We start from the raw sequence: 12,781 nt of genomic DNA on the forward strand, positions 1-12,781 counted from the left end.
CTGTCCTCTGCATGTGGGAGGAGGCCTGAAGGCAGTACAGAAAATTAGACATAATCATCTGTGGGTTTGGAGTCCTCTTTAGATTTGAAAAGGAGTTTTTTGATAAGGGACTGGTGAGATATGGAAACTAGCTTGCAAACTTTTTGGTGTAGAATTTTAAATGTTTGGCTGTGCCATTCATTGGTACATTATTCTGTTATTTTTAAAATTTAAATTGTGGTTTGTTTACTAGGCTGTGCCTCCTGATTAATGTGAGACTTGAGAACACTTTGCTTCACGTGGCTAGAAACAAATACTTGTGTGTCACTGTGTTTCAGTACTGTAATAATGCTGTGGTTTTTTGGTATCTGTATAGCTAATTCTTACAAATATCTTATTCTTCACAGTTCAGTGTCAGGTAGGGAGGGCACAGCAGGCATGGATCTGAGGTTCATGGAAGTCACACGACTTATTCAAGTGGTATTGGTGGGAGGGGCAGGAAGCTCTGACCCTGTACTCCTGGTACTCTGTGTCTTATGCTTCCTGTTCTTCCTGCAAAAGTGCACTAAGGACTTAGTTTAATGTGACAGTATCTAAAATGGCCACAAGATGGGTGTGTTGCTTTAAAAGCACCAGATTCTCTGGGCCCCAAGAGCCCTAATTTTCTCTGTATTTTGGTTCCTGGGGCCTGTTATGTCTTATCTTTTTTTTTTTTTTTTTTTTTTTTTGGTCCTTGGATGAGCTAACTATGGGACTGAAGTGTTTTGTCTCTTGAGGAGTTAAGAGTCCATGTTCTAAATGTAAAGCTCAGCGTGTATCAAGGCTCACCATCTAGTTTACCAGTCCATTCAGTTTGTTTACTGCTATGCAGCATCTTAATAATACATAAGGATAACCCCATTGTGCATTTCCTAGGAGCTCCATGACACTTTCATACTCGTAAGTGTACCATGCACAATTGTTAAGAGTAAGGAAACTGGATTAAAAAAAAAAGTTTCCTGGCCTTTTAATTTTTGATTCAAGAAATGTGTAAAGATTGGGCATCTTCTCAGAATCTCAGAACTTGGTAGGCTAGAGGCAGGAGGACCCCTAGTTCCTGGCCAGCCTTGGCTAAGCTGCATAGATATTGTATGTTGTCAAGAGAGAGGAGTCAGGTCCAATAAGTGTGAGGTGTAAATTTAGATGAAGAGGCATGTCATGAAGTGGGTCAGTTAGTCCCTGAGGTGAAGCCTGAGTTCTCTGCTCCTTCATAACAGTCCTGCTAAGGCAAAGTGGAGCCTCTGAGCCATGCCTCCTTGAAGCTGACATTTCAAACATGAAAAGAACGTGCAGGACTAAAGGCTACCTGTGAGAAAACAGTGATGATGATCAGCATCTCCATACCACTGAAGTCTTAACCATTTGCTGTTGGGGAGACAGAAAACCCTGTGGCATTCACAATTTACTCAGAAGCTGAAAGCAACACTAGTTTAAGCTTCATTCTCCATCCTGTTCATCTGTGTGGTTACCAAGTAATGGAATTTTAAGTGTTGTGTGGTAGTGCCTGCAAAGCCCTTTGGGGTTTGTTTTTGTTTTTTGTTGTTTTTGTTTTTTATGTGCTTACAGATTCAAAACACAATGCTTCATAGAGTGAAGTGCATCCTCTTGGTGGCCTGTGGGGTCTGTTTGGAGATGTCTAGATCATAGACCAAGGATGTCACTAGGTGAGGGATTTGAGATTGGAACTCAGGAGATCTGGGTTTTAAAAAGTGTTTCTGCTTTGCTGTAAATGAGGGACTGACCTCTGTCAGAGTAGAAACTCTGTGAACATTGTACCCAAAGTCACACTAAAGCTAGTTAAGACCACAGTGTTTTTGTTCACTAATTCATATATTTTAGAACTGGATTCTTGTGAGGAAGCATGTGAGCCTCTTTTCTCTGTAGTGAGCCCTACAACTCTGCTAGCTAGTGCCTGGGCAGGGGCAGGCTTGCCTCCTTCTTTAACAAGATAGGTTCCCTTGACTGTCCATTCTTGGAGCCTTGGATACGAAGTTTTTCTTGTACTGCAGAGAAACATTCAGGTCCCATACAAATGCCTGATTCTGCATCATGATCTTTAAAGGACTCTTGAGTATGAACTATTTGAACAAATAGAAAGTTAAGAACTTTAAAATAATGTTTAATTACATCAGATATTTTAGAGTGCCAGCCTTAAGGCCTCTGTCTCCTGTGTAATGCAGGATAAATAAGAAAGACAGCAGTGCTGTAGACAGAAAGATAATGAGGCCTTAAGCAGCTGCTGCTCACGCACTCTTATGGCCTGATCAGGTCTCCTTCAACTGAGGTGTTTAAGAACACTCCTGATGTTAGTTCAGGAGTGAACAATTACTGATGTTCTGAGTGATGAAGAACTATGTTCAGTAGCGAGCATGCTACAGACATGGCAGGGAACAAGAGTCACCCAGACTTTTCTTGTGTTGCCAGTGAATGCTAGTTATTTATATGTGTCGCAGTTGATAGTAAAAGGAGGTGATAACCTTTGACCTATCTATCTCAGAAATTGTTTTGAGGCATAAATTAGTAGGTTTAGAGGCATCTCACCATCTGGGGAGCCCTGTAAGCCTTGGTAACTGAAAAGCACAGCTGTGTCCCAAGCATTCTTGAGCTGGAAGGTGGACCAGTGTCCAGTTTCTTGAGTTGGTTTCATCAGTCTTACTCTGCATCAGGATCCCTCCTTCAGCAGACCTCTTGTTTGTTCCCCTCAACCCACCCAATCACCCAGAAACTAGGCTTCCACCTGCCCATGCCTGCAAAACTTTCTGGATATATGTGTGTACAACAAAGTAAAGACATAAATGTAAACAATTAAAAAAAAAAAAAGTTGGCATGCGCTAGGTCTCCACTGTCTTCCCTAAGGTGAAAATTCTTACCTGAGGACCACAGACAGTCTCAGCGGCCCCAGGACCCTTTGGAAGGATTTGCAGTTTCCCTAAGGAGACGAGTCAGGGTTCTGCCCATAAGCCTGTGCTCAGGAAACTCTCAGTAATGCTACACCTCAGAGTCACTGTGCTATGGCAGCAGGCACAAACTTTGCTTCACTTAACTTACTACCCACAGTTAGTCCAGCTATTTGGTTTCTGTTTGTTTTTTTTTAAAAGAAACTTTAAACCAAGCAATGGTTCTATTTCAACTTCCATCTTGTTGAAAGGTAACAGTATTTCTATGTGTGAGGCTGTGATTTTTATAGGAGTCAGCTAACAGGGCCTTCTGAGCTCAGGAGCAGAATGTGTAACTGATACTTCCTCCTGAATTTAACTACAAGAAAAAGTGAGTCTGGGTGTTTGAATGGAGACTGTGTCTCTGTTGGTTAATTCATGCTTACTGTGAGACAGAAATTTTATAATGAATAGTGCTCTGTCTTAGCAGAATTTGGATATTGGTATCTAGATATTCCTTGTGTCAGTAATCTAAGAACATGGTCCATAGCAGACTTTGAAGGGAGACCTGATTGATCCTGTCCAATAATTGATTAGGCACTCCAGCTACAATGGCAAACAGGACACAAAGCTGTAAGGAGGCAGCACCTAAATGACTATGGACTTGGGTAGGTTCCATGAAGAACTTGAGTTGGTACATTAAGGCTATATAGAAGAATTGTCCTGACATGTTTGCACTGCCACCACAACCACTGGTCTTGATACTAGTGCCTCTAACATCTCAGTTAGTGGGGATCCAGCTCTCTTTCCCGGGATCTGAGCTGCAGGGCAACATAAACTAGCTAGTTCTAGTATGCAGACACCCAAGCTTCTAAAATTGGCATCGGGGAGAGCTGGAAGAGAGCATTTGTGTTATTGATGGAGGCAGTCAGGGTGAGATGAGAGTTTGTGGGAGAAACAACAACTGAGGCTGCAAGGTGGGAAAGACTGAGTTGGTAGACAGATTGGAAGTTTGGACCTACAAAACTGAGGAGAGGCTTTTTGTGCATCTAGTTCTGAGAAGGGACACCTTGGTGACAGGCTGAAAACAAGGGTGGACCATCATTTAGAGAAGAAACAACCCAAAATAATTCTGACTATAGTTTTTTTTAATTATAAAAATAATAAAGCTAAATCACATCTATGTAGAAAATATTGAAGAGCAAAAGGTGGTAAGCATATGAGGCAGGCCCAGCACTCACCAGGCACTCAACTGGACACCAAGGGTACCAGTCAGGCAGTTCCAACCAAAGATAATAAATAAAATTGTTTTGAAATTAGTCTTTCAAAATGTATGGTTGTGATGAAAGTGTTCATTCTTTTTTAGCCTTACATGAAAGTGAAACTTTGAAATATCCTGAAGGCCCGTTGAGAGTGTAGATGGTGTCTACTCTTTTTTAGAAGGCGATCAAGGGAGCCTTATCTTTGCTGCCCTCACCTCTCTTTCGCCCAGACTGCAAAGAACACTGGGTAGGAGAATGTGCTGCCCACAAGCCTCAATTATTTTCTATTCTACCACTATCTGATAGAATTGGTTTATAAATGTACTGACCACACAGATGTTTTATGTAGGTGTAATATTTTTTTTATGTGTGTTTGTTTTGTTTTTAGTGAATCACTTAGGAGCACAGTAAAAGTTTCCCCCCAAATTGGGGAACACAGAGATCTTTGGTAAAGATATCCCTTTCCAACTTGTGTTCTCATGTGTTTAATGGGCATCTTTGTGGAGACCGTAGCCAGAGCTAAATGTTGTGCCCTGGCCACTGGCTTTAGGATAGCAATACCAGACTCCAGAAGCATAGCTCCAGTTGAGGCGCATCTGCTCCAGAGCCATTGAGAGAGGATCCACAGGGTGCTCGAGCTGGATCAAAGGGTGACCAGAAAGAATGCAGTCACTAGCATGTTGCAGACGTGCGCCCAGCCCACCTCTTCTGCTTAGGTTTCTTTGTCTGTAGTTATCTGGACCTGTAGGCCAGACATTGATTGGAAATGGGTAATTTAATTCTGGTAATTGAATCTTGAGAACAAATAAGCACAAGGTTTATAGTCATTTTCTAAACTGAACATGCCTGTTTTATCATAGCTCATATTTAAAAAACAAAAACAAACAAACAAAAAAACAGAACACAGAGAATGAGTTAGCTGTTTAAAAGGAATAAAACAAAGGAGAGTTGCACCCTGAATGAAAGTTCACGCTTAACCGTGGTTAGGATTGCCTCAAGAGAAGTACACAGGGCACTCCTGATAGGCTTGGGAAGAAAGCCAGAAGGGAGAGAATGAAAAGATTCCCTAGAAGAAAGAGAAATGGTTGGTCATGGTGGAGCATGAGAATTTAGGGGACAAGTAGGATCTCTGATGGAGTGGGAAGGAAGCACGGTGTCTCAAGGAACATCCTTTGTCTAGATAGAGCAGTGAAGGAGGGGCTTTGAGCAGTTGGGGTAGAAGGTTCAGCCTATGGCTCACAGGAAGAAGAGGCTTGAGGAAGAACAGATTTGTTTCTGAGGGCAAAGAGAACTGTGCCTGTTGGAGACAGGACACAAGGAGCTAGGAGAGTGAAAGAGGCTTCAGGAGTTTTAGAAATGTGACAAGCTTGGGTTTTGAATGGGATTTAGTGGCCAGGCCTTTAGGTCCAGATTTTATAATTATCACTTCTCCTCTTTCCCATCCCCCCCTTCTTCCTTCTCTCTCTTCTTTCTTCTCCTTTTTCTTTCTTCCTCTTTTTCCTCCTCCTCTTCTTCCTCTTCTTCTTTCTCCTCCTTTTTATGTTTGTTTGGTTTTTGTTTTTTTTTTTTTAATTTGGTTGATTGTTTTTTGTTTGTTTTCTGAGACAGGGTTTTCCTGGCTGTTCTGGCCTCAGATCCATCTGGCTTTTCCTCCTAAGTGCTGAAACCAAAGGTTTACACACCACCACCACCCGGCACTAATCCCTTCTTGATGACTGTAGTCGTAGAGCAGAGCCTCTTGATCCCTCAGATGAGTGTGCCTGGGGGTAGGGTGGCGCTTAGATGTTTAACAACACTGCTGCTCTGTGCTACAGAAAATGGTGGCTTATTATTATTACTAGAGCCCTGAAGCCATCTGTAAGGTGTTCCAGAGAATACTGTCAGTAAAACTTTGGGAACCAAATATCCCTTACAGAGTCTTAGGCCTATATTTGTTTATGAAGATTTCCATCCCAAAGACGTAAACGCCATGTCCACATTAATCGGGTCTGCCCAGGTCAGCGGCAGTAAGCGCCACCATCATCAGGTTCTTCATCTGTGCTGTGACTTCCTCGGCAGATTAGCCAGAAGAAGCTAAAGAAGTTTGAAAAAGAGTATCATACCATGAGGGAGCAGCAGGCCCAGCAGGAAGACCCCATCGAGCGATTTGAGGTTTGTTTTACAGCCTTTTATTTCATAGACTTGTGCCTGTAGCTGTCTTTATTGAATTTTTTTAAAAATCAGTTCCACTGTTTCAAGACTGGTTTTCAGATTGAGTTTACAAATGAGAAAGTAAGAGCTGTTTTTCTCCCATCCAACTGCCCAGGTTGGATGCTCTTTCCTTAGGCAGTCAGAGATAGCAGCTTGACAAAGGACATTTCAGTCAGTTACGTACTTGTTTGTGGAGATAGAAAATCAGAAATTGTTTAGAAACACCATCAGACCAGCCATGTCTCTTTATTTCACAGGACTTGAAGACTCATTTTGAAGCTAAGCTCTTGAGGAACTGTCATTACCGTTCCATTTGTTTTTATGTCCATAACCAACTTCTTTCCCTCCTACAGCGGGAGAACAGGCGGCTCCAAGAAGCTAACATGAGATTGGAACAGGAAAACGATGACTTGGCTCATGAGCTGGTCACCAGCAAGATCGCGTTGCGGAAGGACCTGGATAATGTAAGTGTGATAGCTGAGAAGAGAAGGGACACCAGGGACACTTGATCCCTCCCTTAAATTTAGTGTTGACTGCCATAGTTTCTGTCAGCCATTTCCATAGGAGCCAGCTCGCTTGTCAGCCATCCTTTAAAGGGGCCTCCACTGTGCTAGTGCGCTGCCCTCTTCTCTGCGTTCTCTTATTGTGCTCATGTAACCTGCCTACTTCCCCGACGTTGAGAGGTTGGCGGGGGTTCGGAGAGGAGGGGTTATTTTTACTGTTCCTCTGCTCTGGTTAGCAGCAGTTGTTAGCACGCCCTCATCCATAGGAAGAGGTGCAGAGGTCCCTTCCTCTGCCTGCGGTGAGCCTGTGAGCACCGCTGCTCAAGGGGCTCCCATTCAGTGCTGAGCGACCCGGCTGCTGGCACATGTTCTGTTTGTTTTTCTCTTCCCTTAGAGGAAGTAGTCTCACTCATGGCTTAGGACTGGATAACTTATTCTGTGGCAAGATAGGGAATGTTTAAGGTTTTGAGGGCCTGTGGTCTCTGTTGCTGCTACTTGATTCTTCCATTGGCACAAAAGTAGTTCATAGATAAATGAATGAATGGCTGCTTCCTAATAATTTATTCATAAAAATTAGTGTCAAGTTGTATATGACGGCTGAACTACAGTTTTGCAAGCCCCTGGACTTAACCTCCCAGGGTCCTGAGATGACTTCTTGTTGATTTGCCAAAATTCTAGCTATTATACTCAGGCTTTCCAAGGGCTTGCTGGCTTCTTAGATTGGTGTGTACGTTACATCCCTAGGAAGAGTATAAAGTTCAGAAAGTCTTTGTCATCCACTGAAGTATACAAATAGTATTTATATAGTATATTTTCTTGAAAACACGTTTGTTTGTTTGTTTCTCAGAGCCTTAAAACATTAAAACTATGGCAGTATCTGCCCTTTTCATTTTCTCAGAAATTAAAATTTTCAGATAGGCCTGGTCTGTAATCACCTAGTCTGCTTTCCTAAGCGCCTTGGACACTGAAATCTTGATCCAAAGAATAATGACTGTGGCACAGGTAGAGTTGGGATTGCATAATTTGGCATGCTGTAGCAAAAAGAAAAAAAAAAAAGCCTACAAAGAACGAAAGGATCACACTTCCACGTGCTCATCAGACGTGACCAAGAAGTCTCCTTTCTCCAGCTGTAGCGAGAACAGCAAGGCCATTAGCTCTCCATGACCAACACTTGGGCTCTCACGGTCTTTCTGCCATAGGCCTGCTTGTTTGTCAGGGATAAGCCTCCTCCCTCTGTAGAAACCTGCACACTTTGTTCGCATTGCTCAGGCATTTCTGCCTGCAGAGTGGAGAGAGCTGGTGTAAATGGAGCAGGGAATGTTTGAACAAGGCTACAGAGTTCATCTCACACTTCCCACCAGCTGTGGATGGCACAGAAAGGAAGTGATCAGAAAGAAAGAGTCCTAAATGTACAGAAGTAGCAGGTTGGCCAGAGCCTGAGGTGAATGTTCAGCTTGAGCTATTACCTTTTCTAATCTGTGAGACCCTGTGGTAGAAGTCATCAGTGGTTTGAGATACACTGTAGACTTACATTCTTGTTTTGTTTTCCGTTTATTTTTCATGACAGGGTTTCCCAGCTGTCCTGGAACTCACAGAGATCCACCTGCCTCTGCCTCCCAAGAGCTGGGATTAAAGGCGTGTGCCACCACTTAGACTTACATTCTTAAAGCCTGTCCCTGAGAGCAGCTGTAAACCTTCTTTTTAGATTGGCTCATCCTGACACTAGTCAGAAAACTAGGCTACATTCCTGAGACCTGAAGTAGAAACACTGCAACCCGTAATGGTCTCTCCTGTTTACTCATGTCCTGTGACACCAGGCAGTTTACAGGCACTTCATAGACCTGTTCGTCTCTCATGCTTACCTCTGCCCTGTAAGGAGGAAATGAGTTTTGTTATTGTTTGTTTCTTTTGAGACAGGAAGGATCTTACTATGGAACTCTCCTGTAGACTTAGACTGGGCTGGCTAGAACTCACACACACCTCTACACCAGGCTGAGACTTTTGTTTTTAACAGTTATGAGGTGTAGAGGGATGAAGATATCCAGAAAACTAGAGAGCTTCAGACCTCACTGGAATGCCTGAAATCTGTGATACCAAACAGTCTCCATTATAGATACAGAATTAGCCAAGGGAGCTATGATTAGATGTCTAAACTACATTGCAAGCACAAGTTAAGGAAGGTTAGTGGGTCTGATCTGTCAGAGCTAGCAATCTCTTTAGCATTGTTAGGTGCTAGGCACTGTTTTAGGTACTCTGTAACACCATTTTTGTAAACCTTCAGAACAGCCTGGTATACAGGCCTGTGATCCCCTTTCATTGGTCACGAAATGGAAGCAAAGCAAGTTGACGATCTTACACAGGTTGCCCAGCTAGTCACAGAGCACAACCCTTCCTAGTGGAACCCAGGCAGCCTGAATCCAGTGCTTACACTCTAAGCAGACTGACTACAGAAGCTCCTGCCAGCACCCAGGGTTCTGAGCAGACACCCTTTCAAGCTCATCTTCTCTGATGAGCTCCAAACCCTGATTGAATGTGATATGAAGAAGGTGGAGTGCTCTCACATTCTTTTGACTTCAGAGGCTCAGTTTTTAAAAGAAGTTTATTCCTTTTGATTCTTTCCTCACATCTGAACCCTTTCTATTGATTCTGTTGTCATCTGCCTCTTTGTAGTATTGTTTACACAGCTGTGGAGAATTTTCCAGTCATTTAACTCTTTGATGACCCCAGAAAAGCTTCTCCTCTGTGCAGTGAGGTGATAACTCTGAGTGAACATTTGGACTGTGAGGAAGAAGGTCCCTGACATGGGGCTGACAGGACTGTGACTCAGTCCCTGTAGCACGGTTGCTCCTCTGCCTTGAGACAGTTTGTCACTAGAGTAAAAATCAACACAGTGAGTCCCAGGTTACTAGACTTCTGCAACACATCAGCTCCTTTCCCCAAGGATCAGCCAACTCTGCATGGGTTGGTGTGACTGAGATTCTAGCTGCTCCAGCCTTATGACGGGATCACACTGTCTTGATTATAGGACCTTTATAATTCTTAACATGAGCTCAGTTAAGTCAGCTGGCTTTATTCTTTTTAGAACTCACTTAATAGAGACTTTTACCGAAATACAAAGGGTTCTAGAAATAGATGCCTTCTGGAATTTTAAGTGAGGTTTCTTGGAATCTGTCAGTTTGTGGAGACTTGACATATGAGCAACAACTGAGCCCCCGCCCGTGGTGCGCCACCTTTGTATTAGCGTGCCTTCAGCCCCTGCCAGCACTGCCTTGTGGTTTGCCGCACACAGCCATGCCCCTGCCTGTTACAGTGGTGTGTTCTTAACTTCCAGTTGTTGATTGCTAATCTTTGCAGAGTGGTTTTGTGCCATACTTTGTAGCCTTTGACTTTGCCAAAATTTGCGATTAGTATAGTCAGGGTTTTTTGGTTGGTTGGTTGGTTGGTTGGTTGGTTGGTTGGTTGGTTTCGGTTTTACTTTGTTTTTTTCTTTCCACATACACACACTATTATATTTCTGAACGAAGACTGTAACTTTGGGTTCTTCTGCCTTTTCCACTGCCTTCCACACTTGCTAAGGTCTTCAGAGCAGCCCAGGGTAGAGAGCAGGTAGGATGGCATCATTGTTAGTTCTTGGGGCCATTTTGAGGAGTGGAGAAACTTTTACTGTGTTCTCTGCTGAGTTTTATCATAACCACATACTTTCCTTGCATCTGTTATAATGGCTAAGTGTGCTTTCTTAGTTTTGTTAATTTGTTACATTACAGTGTAAACTAGTTGTGTTACTATAATAAATCCCAGTAGGGTTTTACACTTGTTTTAGGGTATTGTTTTATAATAGTGAGGCTTGAACTTGAGGCTTCACACATGCCAGGCTGACATTCCACTCCTGAGCTGCAGCTGAGCCTTCTTTTCCTTATTTTGAGATAGAGGCCTTACTAAATTGCTCAGACAGACCTTGAACTTGTCATCTGGTGAACTTAGTCCCGAAGCTTACAACTCACTTTCCAGGAAATTGTGAGTTGACTTCCTAGATAATGGAGTGATACAAATTAGAAAATGTCTCTAACTCGCATGACCACTTTTAGAATTGGTTAAATTTGTTTTTAATCTCAATGTGTAGCCCTGGCTGACTTAGTACTTGCTAAATAGCCAGTGCTAACCTGGAGTTCAGGGTGGTTCCCATGTTTGTTCCCCCAAATGCTGGGATTAGAGGGGTGCACCACCTGGCTGGTCTTTGTTTTTAGCACCTTGTCCTTAATGACCAAGTGTGGGGATCTGAAGCTGAGGTTCTCTGCTGTTTATACATCTGTAGCAATGCCCCCTCTGTACTCCTGATACTGGGTTATGTCCACCCCCACCCCACCCCATTTCTGCCCCCTAAGTAGATGTTTATCAGTAAGGTTCATCTTTTGAAAAGCCAGCTTTTGTTTTCCTCATTTTTCTGTAGTGTTTGTTTTGTTGGTATTCGTTTTAAGTTATTTCTATTTGGGAAGATTTAATTTATACATTTTATATCATCTTAAAGGTTTTAAAATTTTTACTGCAAACCTTTTTAAAAATCATTTGAAATTCTGAAATTCTGGGTAAGCACTGTTTCTATAAGAATAGATAGCCCTGTTATTTACATATTTTACTCACAACTTTATGGAGTTGGTTTCACATAGTGGGAGCATCTGCATGTATTTCCATTGTGCTTGCTTCCTTGTGAAAAGACCCGAGTAGTACTCGTTGTGTGTGTGCTGCATGGCATGCATATTTTCTGCCCTCTCAACACAGCTTTTGTTTGTTATATCCAGGTAGGAACTAGTTTTCTGTCCTGTTTGCTTTTTTTCTCTTTTGCTGCATTCTTGGGTGTTTGCTTGGTCTTTGGTCACCTTAGACTTGCCCTGACTTCCTTCTCTCCCCCACAGCTTCTGCCACCTGAATCACCCAGAACCCTAGCCTTTTCAGACATTCTGTTTGCCTCTCTTATGGAAGCCCCAATGATAGAATGTGTATGGTTTCCTTTTTCTTCCCAGGGATCAGTTGTTTCCTAGATATTGTCCAGAATTCTGATTACAGTGGAAGAGTAAATGCTTTGTTTTCACCCTTCATGATTGGAAGTAGAAGCCTGTATTTATGTATCTTATCCCTAGATGTTTTCATCTGAGTCGCTTGTGTCAGTAGACTGACTGGAGCCCACTATGGCTGAGACACTCCTGTAGGCTCTGTGCACCTTTCTTTGACACAGTGCTGAACCAGCCAGAGTACAGCTGGAGCAGGTTCTGTGGCCACCTGGCTTGTGAGAGGTCAGGAGAGACTACCTCACCTAGATCCTGTGGAAGCCAAGTCTCCAGCTGGACTAGCTTTCCCCCAGCTGACCCACGCTTGGTATCAGTCTCTTATGAGCCACATAATTGGGTGCAGGTCATAGCTATGCTCTACCAGCTGTCTACCAGCTGCGTTCTCTTACTGTTTCCTTGTGGCCTGCTGTCTTCATTTTGCTTGTGACTGCCTCTTGGATTTGCAATGACAGAGTAAGTAGTAAGCTATCCAACTAGTCCTACATGTAAGGGCAGCATTCACCTCTCTTTTGTGCCTGCACAGTCTGCAAGTACTCAGCAGTTTGCTCATGGCTGAGTTTGCTCATGTTATGCCTGTCTCAGGTTTGCTTGTAAAGGCCCAAGAATGGAATAGACAGCTCCAGCCCAGCTACAGTAACTTGTCTAAGTGCTTAACGTCAGAGGAGACAGGCAAAGTTGTCTAGGAAGGGACCTAGCTTCCTTGATTCTTGTCCAGCGTGATAGTACTCTTCAGTTATCTGTAAAGGAATATGTGTCGTTAACCACAGGGATTTTCCCCTAAGATTCAGATCTCTATTCACCAGACATTTGTGTGTGCTAGAAAAAAAGACTAGGGTGATATGGCCGCTCAAAATTACACAAAGTCCATA

At 43.0% G+C, this 12,781-nt stretch overlaps 1 protein-coding gene across 9 annotated transcripts in view; it reads left to right on the forward strand.

The window, feature by feature from the left end:
* The window catches only part of Rabgap1 (RAB GTPase activating protein 1), a 126,505-nt gene that overhangs the window by 107,391 nt on the left and 6,333 nt on the right, over positions 1-12,781 (forward strand). For all 9 annotated transcript variants that reach the window (XM_060390060.1, XM_060390062.1, XM_060390063.1 and 6 more), the window contains 2 exons: positions 6,215-6,307; positions 6,700-6,810. In XM_060390060.1, coding sequence (XP_060246043.1) covers positions 6,215-6,307; positions 6,700-6,810 — 204 coding nt within the window. The remainder of the gene's footprint in view (positions 1-6,214; positions 6,308-6,699; positions 6,811-12,781) is intronic.

This window comes from Meriones unguiculatus, chromosome 8, assembly GCF_030254825.1.
Source record: "Meriones unguiculatus strain TT.TT164.6M chromosome 8, Bangor_MerUng_6.1, whole genome shotgun sequence".
In the NCBI taxonomy this organism is placed as follows: Eukaryota; Metazoa; Chordata; class Mammalia; order Rodentia; family Muridae; genus Meriones; species Meriones unguiculatus.